Raw genomic sequence first — 16449 nt, forward strand, 5'->3', positions numbered from 1 at the left:
TTTTGGTAACTGGGTTTCCCGTTGCCACTGGCGCCCGGCTCCACGCCTGGTAGCCCCCGCCTGCAGGTTGGTGAGCCTGCTAGCCAGCACTGGCGCAGGCGCAGACCTTAATCGACCTCAGAGCATGGGGTGGAGCGTCGGAGAGATTATTTCATTACCAGGAATGTTCTCTAAATACTTTGACCAATGAGGCATAAAACTACTTTATTTTAATTACATTCCAGCTACCTGTTTGCTTTTTAATATCCTAATGTTGATGAGTAGTAGTGGAACAGTATGAGGATAAATGTGGTTTTTGTATTTGCGGGATAACAGTCAAGTGAAGAGGACAGAGTTAAAGAATTATAGAACTACAGAATAAAAATGATAACAGTTGACACGGATACTGTGCAGCTGCCAGATTAGGGCATTAATGCGGTACAGAAGGACTTTCCTGAAGAAATGTTTGCTGAGATATGAAGAGGAGAAATTAACTCTAGTTCGTTGAGAGAAATTAACTCCAGTTAATTGAGTTGAGAGAGAATGAGTATTCCAAACAGGCAGAACAACCTGGGCAAAGGCTCTGTAGCTGGAGGGGTGAGGGCGCATTCAGGAAACTGAAAGAAGGCCAGTGTGGCAGCCATTAGAGCGAAGGGAGTAAGAGCAATAAAGCTGGAGAGCTAGGCTGAGAATAGAGCATAAATCCTAGGAAAGTAAGGCCTTCAAGGGAGAGTCAGTTTTATTCTCTGAGATGAATCAGGCAGTTACTAGTTTTCACCTAGCAATACGGTTACGGATAATTTACTCATTGTAAATTTGCTGCTGCCCAACTTATCACATACTGAAAATGTTAGAATTCAGGTCTTTAATTTTTGATCTAGTGTTTGCTTGCATGTTTGCTGCCAGCATTCATTCTTGGCTTATTCATTCATTTATTTGTTCAATAAACATTACAAAATACAAATGCCTCCATAGTAGACCCTGGGTGCTTTAAAATGTAGGTTTTAATATTTTTCAGATACGGCAAGGCCAACAGATCAGGGACAATTGCCATTGAAACTGTTTGTTACTCACAGTTCCCAAGAGGAAGGAGCATACCACACCACACAGAACCACATGGGGTAACACCAGGGTTGGTCAAGAGACAGAGGGAGAGAGCGGGAAATGTGGGCAAGAGCCTTTATTGCGCTCTCTGTGGGAAGGGATGGGAAAGCAAGGGTAAGCCGGTTTAGGATTGGCAAGTTTGAGTAATTTTAGGAGGCTACAGGGTGTAGGGACTGTCATGAGTTGTCTGCTACCTGGCCCTAGGTTAGTTAGGAGAAGGGAGATAGTGGCATGGAGTGTAAGAGCTTGATAGTTGGAGTAAGGGCTCTGGATCAGTTAGTTTGTGTATGAAATATGTGCTCAAATGCAGCCATTTTCTATCTCTCGGAATTGGCTAACCCTAAGAGGGCCAGTCTTTCCAGGTTAAGCAAGGTCCCATCTGTCAGAGCATCAGCATACAGAAAATAGAAAGGCATAATCAATACACTGAGTATTAATTGTCTCTTGTTCTTAGCACCATGACTAACACATAGTAGGTGCACAGTAAGTTAATTGAATGAATTTAATAAATATTTACACTGTAATCGTGTGTTATTTTTTCTCCCACTTAAATAACATTTTTTTCTGAACATCTAAATGTTCAGAAATGTTTATGCCTGAAAAATTAAGCTAATTTGATCTCTCAATTTGTCAGTCCTAGTTGGAAGTAAAGCATACTTTTTGGTCAGTCTATTAAAAAGTGCACTTTTTGAGGTAAATAGATCATTGTTTAATTTTGTCATATTAACACACCATAAAAAGGTGTTCACATTTAGCAGCCCTTTAAGAGGGGTGTTTTTATGTATACTCTGATTTGTAGTATTGTTGCAAATTAGGAGTTCTTCGAATGGGGCTACTTTAGGCATACTTTTAATCTGTTTATTAAAGTCAACATATAAATATATATATATATATATATATATATATCAGGTTGGCCAAAAAGTTCATTTGGGTTTTCTGTAAGATCTACGGAAAACCCGAAGTTTTTGGCCAACCCGACACACGCGCACACACACACACACGTATATTTATACATATATTTATTTATTTATTTATTTATTTTATACCTGACTGTTCAATACCCTTTGCAAAAAAAAAAAAGGTGTGGAATGAATTTAGATGTATTACTTTGAAAAGTATGTGTCATTTAAATTTAAATTGGTCATTTGAGCATTAAATATAGTTTCATAAATTTAGAGAGGAGGGAGTGTGAGATTGTGGGATTTGGAATTGAATTTTTGTTCATACACTTGGGAAGTCACTTGGTTTCTTGGAATATCAGTTTACTGTAATGAATAATAAACAATTTATAGTGTTCTACAATGCTACAGTTAAAAAAATACATGCACAGGTTATACAAAGTATAGTTAAAGAAATTCCCAAGGCATTTAATAATAAACATTCAGTAAATACTGACAGTCCTTTTGCATCATTTGTTGTTTCCGTGATAATGATGGTTAATTTTGGAATGAAAAGTCATTAGTGAACACATTTGTTTACACATATTATGTGCCATAATTTTTTTAAAAGATGAGAGATTTTGAGACATTATTTCTAAAGTGAATTAGTTATGAATTACCTTTTGTTTTCAATAAAGTAGATTAGAGCAATGGGTAATTTCAAACTACAGATTCCTATACATTGTATAGGTATGATTTTATAAATGGGTTTCTGTAAGTAGGTTGAGATGGTATTGGAAGTCAAGTTGCCACTGAAAAGCTATGCTGTGTATGTGTGTCAAACTCTTGTGTCCCCTCTGGAGAAGAGATAGGAGAAGCCAATCTGAGAGGACTGATGGAGAAAGCATTTTATTCTTTACTTTTTGTGTGTACTTGATAGGCAAGATGATCAAGCCTTGGCTGAGCTATTTCAGTGTGCCATACAGTATTCTAGGTACAGAATCAGAGTGACAGAAGTCACCCTTAGTGATTATTCTGCCCTTTAGGTGAATGATCACTCCCTCCTCTTTTCCACCAAATACTTACTGAATGTCTGTGGAATGCTAAATAGTGAGATTACTGTGGGGAAAACGGACATAGTCCTTGCATAGTCTAGGGTTTTTGTTTTATGGTGTTTACTCTTATTATTGTTGTTTTTTCCCCTGAAGATTTAGCTTGAACTGATTTCTAACCTAGTTAGAACCTAGTATATCCTAGTATTATCTGATTATATACTGATTTGTGGAAAGGGGCAGTGAGGTGTCAAGGGGGGAAGTTGTTTAGAATATTTATTTTGCCAGAGTTGACCACACAATGAATAATCCTCCTTGGGTGTATTGAATGATGACTATTTCTCTCATTGTTATGTAGGGAAAATAGAAACACATAAAAGAGTACTTTGAGGATTCAGGACCTCAGCTGTTGAGGTTCTGCTCCTCATCTCCTTTTGAATATATGTTTTACTAATGGGATAGATACTTTTAGATTTCCAAAAGAATAATCTTTGGATTATTAACGTTTTCCTTTGCATCTAACCTAATGCAATTTGCAGTAATTATTGGTTCAAATCATTTCAGTCTAACTGGGGAAAAACCCCTCTATAATGCAGCCTTTAATGTTTTAATTTTTTTGATTAGGCTATGCACATGTATCTTTTGGTAACAGAAGCTGGAGGGTGTAGACAAGATGGTTTAGGAAGATGAACAGTTGGTGCCATAATTGCATGTTCACTGAGTAGTTTTGTGAAAGAAAGAGGTAAATTATTAATTCCTGGGCTTGGTGATTTTTTTATTGAAGGGTTATAATCATTTATAAGACTTTCTTTTTAAAGCCGAACGTCAACTTGTTCTTCTAGCAGGTCCTTTGAAAACCCAGTGTCACCCCCCACCCAAAAGTTCGGTAGTTTTGGAAGTATTTTGAAGTGTTTCTATCCTCTCACCTTAGAATTTGAATGGAAAGAGTCCATTTTGGTTTTCATTTCCAATACAAATTCACTTTACCCTTGAAACATACAGCAGAACTAAAGTGCCCCTACCTTCCTTTCTAATATCAAGCCTGGGATACTGATACAACAAACATTCAGCAATATTTTTGAAGTTTCTATCATGTGCCAGGACACCATGCTGTGCATTCAGTTTACACATTATTATTCAGTGCAGCCTGGCTTCTTAGAACAACAACAACTTATGTCTTCCGTCTCCTGTCCTAATTGCTTAGGAGAGTTCCTGAATGCTTGTGACTTTGGGGCTACACTCTTAATGCTCTCCTCACATCTAGGACCAGCGCCGTGTCTACAAATTAGATAAGGGCTTCTGACAAACTTGATAATGTGGCAGTCATCTTATAGACCATGGGTAATGTTAACTAATCACCAACCATTGTATGGCATTAAGCTTCTTTTAAACAGATAACCCAAGAAAGCAATACTGTGAGTGAATAGGATTGCTTTGAAGTTTCAGGACCGTAAACTGTTTAATGAGAATAAGAGAAGATTCTGATTGAGAATGAGGTATTGATTGGGTCTAGGCCCTGAAGCAATATAGAAACATAATTTTTACAGAGTAGCTAGTTTCAACAAGGGGATAAAAACTAAGGAATACAAAAAGTCCTTCGACTTTTTCTATCATGAATCCTGTGTACTTTCTGATTTTTCCTGTGTAGGTAAATACTTTCATAGCTTGAGGAGCATCTTACTTTTTGGGATTCTTTTCCTTGGGCTTCTGCTTTTACTGTAAGAGTCTCAGAGAAAAAGACACAGTGTGATGGAGAGGAAAGCTAAATTTAGCTTGAGATGCATGCTCTACCTACTATTTGTGTGACATTGGACCACTTTTTCCTCTCTGGGCCTCAGTTTTCAACAGTGAGGCATTTGAAACTAGTACCTGTGGGTCATTATTAGGTTAAACTGGAGAATGTATATTTAATGCCTATTAAAGTGTAATGCATATGATTGCTCAATAAATTGTTACCAAACAGGTCTGGCTGCTCACCACTCAAAAATCAATACTCAAGAGGCAAGTGTTGGTAGAAATGGAAAACATTGCTTTTAACCAGAAAGCTGGCAATCTGGGGGGAAGGCGGTCTTGTGTCCCAAAACCAACTCTGAAGTTTCTGCTTGGCCATGAAAGTTTTTAAAGAGAAAAAGGGGAAGTAATCTCAGTTAATCATTGAGATTCGGGGTCAGAGTCATCACCATCTTTCCCTGCTTGCCAGCTTGTCGGCTTCTTGTGATCTTTCTTTAGATGCTATCTTGTTCACACAGTTTGCTCGTAAGATTACTGAAGGGGAAGCTGGGAAAGAGATCTGGTCATCTGTTAATTATTTATTTTTCATTTCTACTTCTTTGATCTATGGAAAGAACCAACAGGTTAAGCAGGGTATTGTGTGATCAAAAGATTTGAGAGGTGTGCTAGGGCTGGAGATGAGTAAAGCATGGGGATGCCAGGTTTAAGGTTAGTGACCATATAGCTCTGCTAAAGTGACAAAAGGGGCCTCCTGCAGAGAGCTCTTTCCTGCCAAAAGCTGCTTACAAAATGATTGAGTGTTACTCTATCAATCATTGCCACTATCTATCAAGTAACGCTGCTACCACTATTAATGTTACTACATCTGTCATTTTGACCAAGTGTGTGAGGGTACCATCTTAGGCTTTCCTGAGGCTTTCCCTCATTTACTCTGAGTCCTTCCCCCATTCAGTCTGTCCAAATGTGACCAATGCCACCATTTGAGGAAAGACTCTTATCTCCCTGCAGCTATTTCATGCACATCCCTTGGGCACACATGCGAGCACTTACTCATTATTCTTTTCATTATTGTTGTTGCCTCCATTTCACTTTTCAGGAATTGGCAGGTATTTCAACCCAGGAAGAAGCTTTTGTTGACTACTCTTTACAAAGTGATTGTATAGAGTTGACCCTCAGTTTGTATTTGCTACTCTTAACATTCCTCAGTGATGGCCCTTAAACCCCCTTATCTATTATAGACCAGAGAAAAATGTTTGGAATTCAGTCTGTAGGTTGAAGGGAAACTGGAGAAAGAGGGTAGAGGGTAGAGTTTGAGGTAGTTAAAGGTACAGTTTTATTGGCTCACGATATCATTTGCTATCCTTTGATATTTCTTTATTTATCTCTCAGTTTTTCATTTGTCAAAACTCTTTCCAGTTTCTATGTCTAAAAGTGATTTCTGCCTCCTTGAAATTTTTTGACTGAATCATGCATCTTTTATCTTGGATTACTTGTCTATTTCTACTTCCTGTATTTTACCTCCTGGGCGTTTTAGAAGTTAGGCCCATGTGTTGAGATATAGTGAAGGGCTTAAAGGTCCAGACTCTGGAGGCACACTGGGTAGATGTGAATTCTTGCTCTTAAAATTCACTGTGTGACCTTGAGCAAAGTACTTAACCTGTCTCTGTCTCTTTCCTTACCTATAAAATGGAACTAAACTGTTGGATTATTTTGTATGTTGAGTGAGCTAATATGTTTAAAATACTTAGAGCAATGCCTGGGAAGTAGTATATGCTCAGTAAATAAATTTTGCCTGTGATGATGATAATGTTGTACACATTTTTTTCCCTCTGTTTAACACTAAACATAGGATACTTGCTTACAGAATACCTTACATGGTCAGGAAGGATATTGTTAAAATGAGTATCTCAATTGAACATTTATTCTCTCTCAGGGTATCTTGAGCTGCTTGAGATCAGGGACCAGGATTTTGTTTATCTTTAGTATCCTTATAGTCTAGCACAATGCCTGACACATAGTAGGCTCTCAGTAATGTTATTGAATTGGATATATTTGATGGAGGTGAGATAACCAATGCACTATGCTCCTCTCGGTCTTGGATACTTCTGAATACCCAATTACTCTTGTCAGAAACTTCCCACGTTTAATCCATCACCAAAGCTGTTGACTAGACCTATAAATGTATCTCAGATCCATAGCCTCCATTTCCACTTCCACTATCTTTATATAAGCTATCTTATTCTTTTTCTGGACTACTGCTTTAGTCTCGTAAACTGATCTCATATCTCCTCCAAGTCGTATTTCACAGAGAAGAAGACAGAACCATTTTTTTAAAAGGAAAAATGATCTTTTCCCTCTCCTACTTGAGAACTCTTCAGTGGCTTCCATGGAGTAACTTGTCCTACAGGGTCTGCCAAAATTTTGGCTTACTCCTTGAGTCTTATCTCAACCTACTCAGTCATTCTGCACCAGTCTTGCTGGCTAGTCTCTCTGTGTTTGGACTATGCTAAGCTTCTTTGACAAGAATTTTGACAAATTCTGTAAATTGGCATGCTTTTCAGTACCTTCAAAGCACTCTCTCTTTTTTTTTATTGAACTATAGTTAATTTGCAATATTGTGTTAGTTTCAGGTGTACAGCTTCAAATTCTTTTCCATTATAGTTATTACAAGATATTGAATATAGTTCCCTGTGCTATACAGTAAATCCTTGTTATTTATCTATTTTACATATAGTGGTGTATCTATTTAATCCCATACTCCTAATTTATCCCTCAGCCCCCCTCTTTCCCCTTTGGTATTCATAAGTTTGTTTTCTGTGTCTTTGAGACTGTTTGTTTTGTGAATAAGTTCATTTTTATCATTTTTAGATTCCACATATAAGTGATATCTTTACAATACTTGTCTTTCTCTGTCTGACTTACTTCATTTAGTATGATAATCTCTAAGTCCATCCATGTTGCTGCAAATGGTAATAGTTCATTCTTTTTTACGGCTGAGTAATATTCCGTTGTGTGTGTGTCTCTGTGTGTGTGTGTGTGTGTGTGTGTGTGTGTAGTGTGTGTGTGTACACACACACTACACACCCCACATCTTCTTTATCCATTCATCTGTTGATGTACACTTAGATTGCTTCCATGTCTTGGCTACTGTGAATAGTGCTGTTATGAACATTGGAGTGCATGTATCTTTTCAAATTAGAGTTTTCATCTTTTCCCAGGAGTGGGATTGCTGGATCATATGGTAGCTCTATTTTTAGTTTTTTAAGGAACATCCATACTGTTCTCAACAGTGGCTGCACCAATATACATTCCCACCAACAGTGTAGGAGGGTTCCCTGTTCTCCATTCAAAGTACTCTTTGTTTTTCCTTTGTAAAACTGGTCATGATTGTAAATCAAACAAGTGTTTGTCTAGCAGTTTTTTATATGTATTTTGTTTTTTACCCACAAATATTTATATTTGTATTTGAAAATAAAAGGACTTAAAAACTGTTATTTTTTTAATTGACAGAGTAAATTTGACTTTTTTTGGGGGGATATACACTACTATAAATTTTCACACATGTAGATTTGTGAAAACATCACCACAATTAGAATACAAGGAATAATTTTATCACCTGAGGAAACTCCCTTTTGCTATATGCTTTAGGGAAGTCATCCTCCCCTTGACCCTTAACTCCTGGCAACCACTGATCTGTTCTCTTTCACTATAATTTTGTCTTTTTGAGAATGTCATATAAATGGAATCAGGCAGTATATATCCTTTTGAAACATAATGTCTTTTAAATCCATCCAAGCTATTGTGTATGTTATTAGAATGTTCTTATTTTATTGCTGAGTAGTATTCCATTGTATGGATGTACCACTTCAGCCATTGAAGGACATTTGGGTATCTAGCACATTTTTTTTTTTTTTTTTTTTGGGCCACACTGTGGGGCATGTAGGATCTTAGTTCCCCGACCAGGAATTGAACCTGCACCCCCTGCATTGGAAGGCGGAGTCTTAACCACTGGACCACCAGGGAAGTCCTTCTAGTACATTTTAATGACTTTCTCAGTAAATTCCATGAGCATGACAGCCTGGACTTGTTAGCATGTGTCCTCTTTCTGTCTTCCCGTCTCTTATTCTCTCTGTCTCTATGTGTGTGTATACAGACATTACACACATGCACCAACACACACACACCAACCATACATGGTGCTTTATTTTTGAACCATTTGCGTGAATTGCATCAGTCATTGCCTTTTGCTCCTAAATACTTAAGCTTTTAGTCGTCATGTCTTTGTAGTCTCTTTTACACTGTAATGTCGTTTCCTGAGTCTATCTCACTTATGACTAACATTTTTGAAAAATACAATTCTACTCTGTCTCCTTCTCTCCCTTTCTTCCTCCCTTACTCTCTCCCAGAATGTTCCTCATTTGGGGTTTGTCTGATATTTCCTCATGATTAGATCCAGGTTAATCATCCCTGTTTGGAATATTACATAAGCGATGTGTTCTTGAAATATCACATCTAGCAGTATGTGGTGTCTACCTGCTTCTCATTAATCATGTCAATTCTGGTCAAGGTGTTGTCCGATTTCTCTGCTGTGTGATACTTTTTTTTTGTTTTTCCTGGCAACTGTTAAGCAATCTGTATTGAGATACTGCTCCTCATTAAAATTTTCCCCTACATTGAGCAAAATGATAATATTTTTTATTGTTACTGGACTAATTTTTATTGTAAACCCCATTTCAAGTTTTGATTCTTTTGATTTTAGGATCTATAAGTAATTTTTAAGATCCATAGTAAGATCAGTAACTGCTATTGTAAACCATTCTTTAGATGTAAACCCATCTTGATTGGTTTATACATAGACGCTATATGTCTAAATAATGCAGATGGCATATATGTAAAAGATGGTAATAGAACAGTTTTCCTCTTATTTTTGTATTTTTGTACTTGTGATGGAATTGCTGAATGGAAAGGAAATAGATATGTGTTGAAACTTAAGGCATGAGATTATTTAAAGATAGAGGTAGTACAAACGAAGGTTTAGCAATAAGAATGAGAGAGAAATAATTTAGTGAGCCAGTTTCCTGGAAAGAAAAGGGAGGATGCCTACTTAGGAGGCTTAGTGTTCAGAAATAGTTCTAATGAATATTAGTAGGAATGAGAAAAGGGATATGAGGAACCATTTTGATGTATTATTCCAGAGCAAATTCATAATGTCAGAATTCAGATTGGGGAGAATTATATATTGTGCATTGGAGATATATGAAGATTTTATTAAACATGTTATAGAACTTAAAGCTCATGAGAGGATTTAAAATTACCTAAATAATACAGATTACTGTGAAATGAAAGTATTTAAAGCACAGGGAAATGTACCCTCCGGTAAGTGCAGTGGGAAGCTGGGAAACTTGAGTTCTTATCTAAACCTTGAGTGGGCAATTTTGCCACTAATTCGTGATGTGCTCATAGCAAGAAAAATGAAGAGGTCTCTGGTTCTTTCCCTGCATCAGCTTTCTTCAGGTTTTGATTTCTGCGGTCTTCTTTAGTAGTGATCACTTGTCTCTAAGAGCAACAACTCCTAGATGAACAGATCTTTACTTCAAGATCTAGTAAGAATAAATATTTTTGTCTGCTTTGGATATTTCTAGAACAGAGGACAAAATTAATTAATGAATGTTCTGATCTTGTTACCTTGTAGTTTACCCTCTTTAAATTTTATTTTGATTTCGATGGACCAATTTCTCTGACTTTTTCTAGACTGTAGGAGAGTAAAAAGTTTTCCTTGACTCTCTTAGGGTCCCTGGCTGGGTCTGAAAATTAAACTGAGAAAGACAAGACAACAGGATTAAAGCATACAAATTTAATGTACGTTTTACATGTCATGGGAGTCTTCATAAGGAAATGAAGACTCAAAGAAACTGTTAAACCTGTGTGTTTTTACACTGGGTTTGATGTAGAATGGCAAGTCATGGAAAGATATGATATGGTAAAGGGTGTGAGGTAAGTATAATAAACCAGGGGAAATTTTACAAGTCCCATTTGTTTGGATTCTTCTGACACCTCTTGTCTTTGGAGATAAGGATTCCTCCCATTATAGGGAGGGCACTTCTCACTTGAGGGTTTAATGACTTGTTTCAGGGGACAAGGGCAGGGAGTATGGGGGTGTGGCTGGGGGTGGGAGAGGTCAGAGAGAGAAATTCCTGCTCATGCTGTATGCTCAGACTCCTTCAGCTTAAAGTATTCAGTATGCCAAGGTGCTATATTTTGGGGTACCGTGTCCTGAACCCCCTCATAATTCTTTAAGTTGTATGACACAGTTGAAAAAAATCTGTGAAACATACCTCATTATGCTTTGTATGTTATTGAAAATATGAAACAAAATGAACTTGAAAAACCTAGCTCTTGTTTCATCTTTACCTCTAATTTATGTCATTTCTCTGTCATTTGGTTTTTTGGTTGTTTTCTAATTTCTGTGTTTATAAAATAGCAATTACAATAGCCAGCCACAAAGGATAGCTGTGAGATTTGTAAGTCATTTTGATAAAGATCTGTTATCTAGTATGCACCTCTGATTTTTTATTGTAATTGAAAGAAAGTGCTGGGTGTTATACAAAATATTAATATGGAAATAATTTATATTATTATCTGAAGTAGTTGTCTTGATGTGAAATAAAGCTGCTTTAATATCAAAAGGGAGTTATAGTATACAATTATATATATTATTACTGATATTTTAAGTGCATTGTCAGGGTATTAGTAATATTAATAAATGTCAGAATTAGAAAGTCTAAGCAGTCAGGTTTTTGAAAAATTAATGACTAAACAATGTATAATATATACAGTTTATAGTCAACTCTTTAAATCCTTTAAAATATTATATTATGCACAGATACATTTTTATTGTAAAAAATTCGGGTTAATTCAGATGTATATATGGTCAAAAGTCATTAAAGGGCTTCTTTCACTCTCCTCAACTTTTCTTGTCAAAGATAACCTTTGTCAGTAACTTGGTATGCAACCTGATATCATTCTACAACTCAAGGCATATACCTTAATATATTAAGGTACTAATTGGTCGTATTCAATACTTTATATGCACCAATTTTTTTTAATTAAAAAAGAAGAGCACAGAAGAACAGCATCTGTCAAGTTCATTGTTCTAAATTACTTGTTTTTGCTACCTGTTTATTTTTAAGGAATAAAGCAAAATTGAAGTCTCTACTGTATATTCAAAACAATATAAATATTCTATGCATTTAAAAAATTCACAAAAGTTACATTACTCTATTTACATCTTATTTCAACTTGCTTTTTCCATTCGATAGCTATTTGTTGTTGATGTATACGGAGTTTGTTCGTTCTGAATATTTAAAATTTTCATGTTTAAAAAATACTTACTTTTAAAATGAAATATTTAAGTTTGTGCGTTAGGAAAACTCAAGTTAACTGCATTCTGAAAAAATAAGTTCCTGAGATTTCCTTTTAACAATACTTTTGAAACACAGATAACATTATTTCCTGTCTCTCAGTTTCCTGTATCCATGGCAACCTCTGTTTTACACACTGAGTGTGGAGGAACCAATGTGAAGAGTGGTGTTTCCTGAGCAAATTGTGACTTAAAAAAAAAAAAGAGGTGGAGGGGTGGAGGTCAACAGTGCCACAAAAGAAATGGAGTTTAGAAATGTCGCTCTTCAGATATAGAAAGAAAACCTTTACTTGAATCAGCTGAGTGTTAATAATATGAATTTCCTGTTCTTGGTAAGATTATTTATTTAAATATGAACTTTTAGCTGAAACAAAAAATAATTTGGTTTGTAAAAACCTGTAGTTTAAAGGGAGCTTAATTGTTCTGTATTGAATGTGTATAATTCCTAAATTATAATGTTGTTTAATTGATATTAGACTTTAAGTTGATAAAGGGGCATATTATATCCAAAGATCTTTATCCCTGCATCATCATTTGTCACTTTAGTTATAGTCAGTTGTAATATTTTAAGTTAGCAAACATTTTATTTTGCAGTTCATTAAATTTGAATTATCATTTTGTCAAACAGTGGGTTAATGGCCTGGAGGTGCTAATAATTCTAGAACGTATTTCAGCCTTACTGTTTTATGCTATCACCATAGTATGATTTATGATATTTAGTATTATGGCTGATCCTAATAAAATAAAATAGAGTGTAGAATTTCTAGTATTATAAAACTTTTATTTAAAGAACTTTTTGATGATTTAAAGTTTTACCTTTTCTTTTTATAGCCAATTTTGATATGAACAGAAAAACCAAGAACAGGGCTATGTGTGGAGTACGTTTTTCTCTGCCTTGCCTACGACTGTTTCTACTTGTTACCTGTTATCTTGTGTTATTATTCCATAAAGAGATACTTGGATGTTCGTCTGTTTGCCAGCTCTGCACTGGGAGACAAATTAACTGCCGTAACTTAGGCCTTTCAAGCATTCCTAAGAATTTTCCTGAAAGTACAGTTTTTCTATATCTGACTGGAAATAATATATCTCATATAAATGAAAGTGAATTAACTGGACTTCATTCTCTTGTAGCGTTGTATTTGGATAATTCTAGCATTGTGTATGTATATCCAAAAGCTTTTGTTCATTTGAGGCAGCTATATTTTCTATATCTGAATAATAATTTTATAAAACGCTTGGATCCTGGAATATTTGAGGGACTTTCCAACCTTCGTAATTTATATTTACAGTCTAATCAAGTATCTTTTGTTCCAAGAGGAGTATTTCATGATCTAGTTTCAGTTCAGTACTTAAATCTACAAAGAAATCGCCTCAGTGTCCTTGGGAGTGGTACGTTTGTTGGTATGATTGCTCTTCGGATACTTGATTTATCAAACAATAAAATTTTGAGGATATCAGACTCAGGCTTTCAACACCTTGGAAACCTGGATTGTTTGTATCTAGAAGGTAATAATTTAACAAAAGTGCCATCAAATGCTTTTGAAGTTCTTAAGAGTCTTAAAAGACTTTCTTTGTCTCATAACCATATTGAAGCAATACAGCCCTTTGCATTTAAAGGACTTGTCAACTTGGAGTATCTCCTTCTGAAAAATTCAAGAATTAAAAATGTTACTAGGGATGGGTTTAGTGGAATTAGTAATCTTAAACATTTGATCTTAAGTCATAATGATTTAGAAAATTTAAATTCTGACACATTTAGCTTGTTAAAGAATTTAATTTACCTTAAGTTAGATAGAAACAGAATAATCAGCATTGATAATGATACCTTTGAAAACATGGGAGCATCTTTGAAGATTCTTAACCTGTCATTTAATAATCTTACAGACTTACATCCAAGGGTCCTTAAGCCATTATCTTCATTGACTCATCTTCAGGCAAATTCTAATCCTTGGGAATGTAACTGCAAACTATTGGGTCTTCGCGACTGGTTAGCATCTTCAGCCATTACTCTAAACATCTATTGTCAGAATCCCCCATCCATGCGTGGCAGAGCATTGCATTATATTAAATGGACTGACTTTACAAATTGCGTTACATCTTCAACAAATGTATCCAGAGCTTGGGCTATAAAATCTCTTCATATTCATCACAAGACCACTGCATTAATGATGGCCTGGCATAAAATAACCACAAATGGGAAACATTTGGAAAACACTGAGAGTGTTACTTTCTGGGAACGAATTCGTACTTCACCTGCCAGTAGATTTTTTCAAGAGAATACCTTTGGTAATCCATTAGAGACTACTGCAGTGTTACCTGTGCAAATACAGCTTACTTCTCCTGTTAACTTGAACTTGGAAAAAAACAGTGCTCTACCGATTGATGCTGCTTCGGTGTCAGGGAAAACATCTCTAATTTGTACACAAGAAGTTGAAAAGTTGAATGAGGCTTTTGACATTTTGCTAGCTTTTTTTATTTTAGCTTGTGTTTTAATCGTTTTTTTGATCTACAAAGTTGTTCAGTTTAAACAAAAACTAAAGGCACCAGAAAACTCAGGGGAAAATAGACTTGAATACTACAGCTTTTATCAGTCAGCAAGGTATAATGTAACAGCTTCAATCTGTAACACTTCCCCAAATTCTCTAGAATGCCCTGGTTTGGAGCAGATTCGACTTCATAAACAAATTGTTCCTGAAAGTGAGGCACAGGTCATTCTCTTTGAACATTCTGCTTTATAATTCAACTGAATATTGACTATAAGAAAACCTCAGTGTCATGGACATGAATAAAACTGAAGCATCCTTATAGAATTATAGACTTTATTTGGATATATAATGAATTATATGAGCTTAGCATTAATAAATATATGTTTTTAATAATTTGTGAATACTGTATTCATTCAGCAAATATTTTCTTTGATAAGCACTGTATTAAGTAATTAATAATAACTAATGTTTCTGTGTACCAAGCACTATGCTAAATACTTCATATATAACATTTAATCCTTAAAAAGCCTTATAAGGTAGTACTATCTACATTTTACAGGTAAGGAAACTTAGGCAGAGTGAGTTTAAGAAACTGTCCCAAATTCTCACAGCTTGTGACACTTTTTAGGTCTGTCTGATTCCAGAGCCCATGCTTTTAATTTTATACTATACTGATGCCTGGGTGCTAGGGTTATAATTGTGAATAGCATGGACATGGTTCCTATTCTCAGCAGAGCTTGAAAATGTAGAGGAGGACACACATGGTTATTGTACAGTATGATAAATACTGCACTTGAAGGTACTATCTTGAGTAACATATGTGGAGGTGAGAGATAGCTTTATGAGAAAAGTGACATTGAAACTGGATTGCAAAGGATAAGTAGAAATTAGCCCAGCGAAAGAGAGCTGAATAGTAGGTAGAGGGTTGAAGAAATAGAATACTGCTTTTCAGGAACTAAAATTCAGTCCAACTGGAGTTGTGAGTGGTATTATGAGATTTGCAGCTAGAGAAAGGAATCAGACGATGAAGGATGTTGTAATTTCATGTTTTTCCCTAGGGCAGCAGGGAGCCATGGAAAGATTTTAAGCATTGTTAAAGGAACCAAATGCTGCTGTTTGACTACACATTCAAGGATTCTTTGATTTAAATAAATTTATTTATTTATTTATTTATTTATTTATTTATTTATTTATTTATTTATTTATTTTTGGCTGCACTGGGTCTTCGTTGCTGCATGGGGGCTTTCTCTAGTTGTGGTGAGCAGGGGCTACTCTTCATTGTGGTGCTCAGGCTTCTCATTGCAGTGGCTTCTCTTGTTGCAGAGCACAGGCTCTAGGCACGTGGGCTTCAGCAGTTGTGGCTCGTGGGCTCTAGAGTGCAGGCTCAGTAGTTGTGGCGCACGGGCTTAGACTACAGGCAACATTTTAGAAAACTCTTGTTTATTTATAAACCACATACAGAAGTAAATACACCTGTTTTAATCACTACTTAGGTCAAGAAATAGAACATTCAAACATAACATATATGTGGACATTTCTTGAACTTAAGAATTATAGAAATAACCAAGTGTTTAAGCTTTAAGGTGGAGGGGGACCCACATGTAATAAGGGCATTTTCACTCCATTATCTTACCCACAGCACAACAAAAACAGTAAAATTTTCCATATTTGTTTTTAAGCTTTGCCAAAATGGGAAAAGAAAGCCTGGAAACCTTTTACAAGGTTCTGAAAATGAGCTTTAAATTATTATTTATTTATTTATTTTTTGGCTGTGTTGGGTCTTCGTTTCTGTACGAGGG

The 16449-nt window shown here is 35.7% G+C and overlaps 2 protein-coding genes across 10 annotated transcripts in view; both read left to right on the top strand.

The window, feature by feature from the left end:
• IPO11 (importin 11) overlaps nucleotides 1-16449 on the top strand; it is a 485545-nt gene that overhangs the window by 139605 nt on the left and 329491 nt on the right. The window contains exon 28 of one of the 9 annotated variants that reach the window (XM_082383176.1): nucleotides 14049-14128. The exons of the other annotated variants lie outside the window; for them this stretch is intronic. Coding sequence (XP_082239302.1) covers nucleotides 14049-14070 — 22 coding nt within the window. The 3' untranslated portion in view covers nucleotides 14071-14128. Of the gene's footprint in view, nucleotides 1-14048; nucleotides 14129-16449 lie in introns of those variants that run through there. 9 annotated transcript variants of the gene reach the window in all.
• Nucleotides 7808-15043, top strand: LRRC70 (leucine rich repeat containing 70). Its single transcript, XM_082383177.1, has 2 exons — nucleotides 7808-12496; nucleotides 12996-15043. The coding sequence occupies exon 2, from the start codon at nucleotides 13007-13009 to the stop codon at nucleotides 14900-14902; it is 1896 nt and encodes a 631-aa protein (XP_082239303.1). The 5' UTR covers nucleotides 7808-12496; nucleotides 12996-13006; the 3' UTR covers nucleotides 14903-15043.

Source organism: Balaenoptera borealis (assembly GCF_965194805.1).
Source record: "Balaenoptera borealis genome assembly, chromosome: 2".
NCBI lineage: Eukaryota > Metazoa > Chordata > Mammalia > Artiodactyla > Balaenopteridae > Balaenoptera > Balaenoptera borealis.

Excerpts from the sequence above, each read along its gene's own strand:
- LRRC70 (XM_082383177.1), top strand. The coding sequence starts at position 13,007 with ATGAACAGAAAAACCAAGAACAGGGCTATGTGTGGAGTACGTTTTTCT.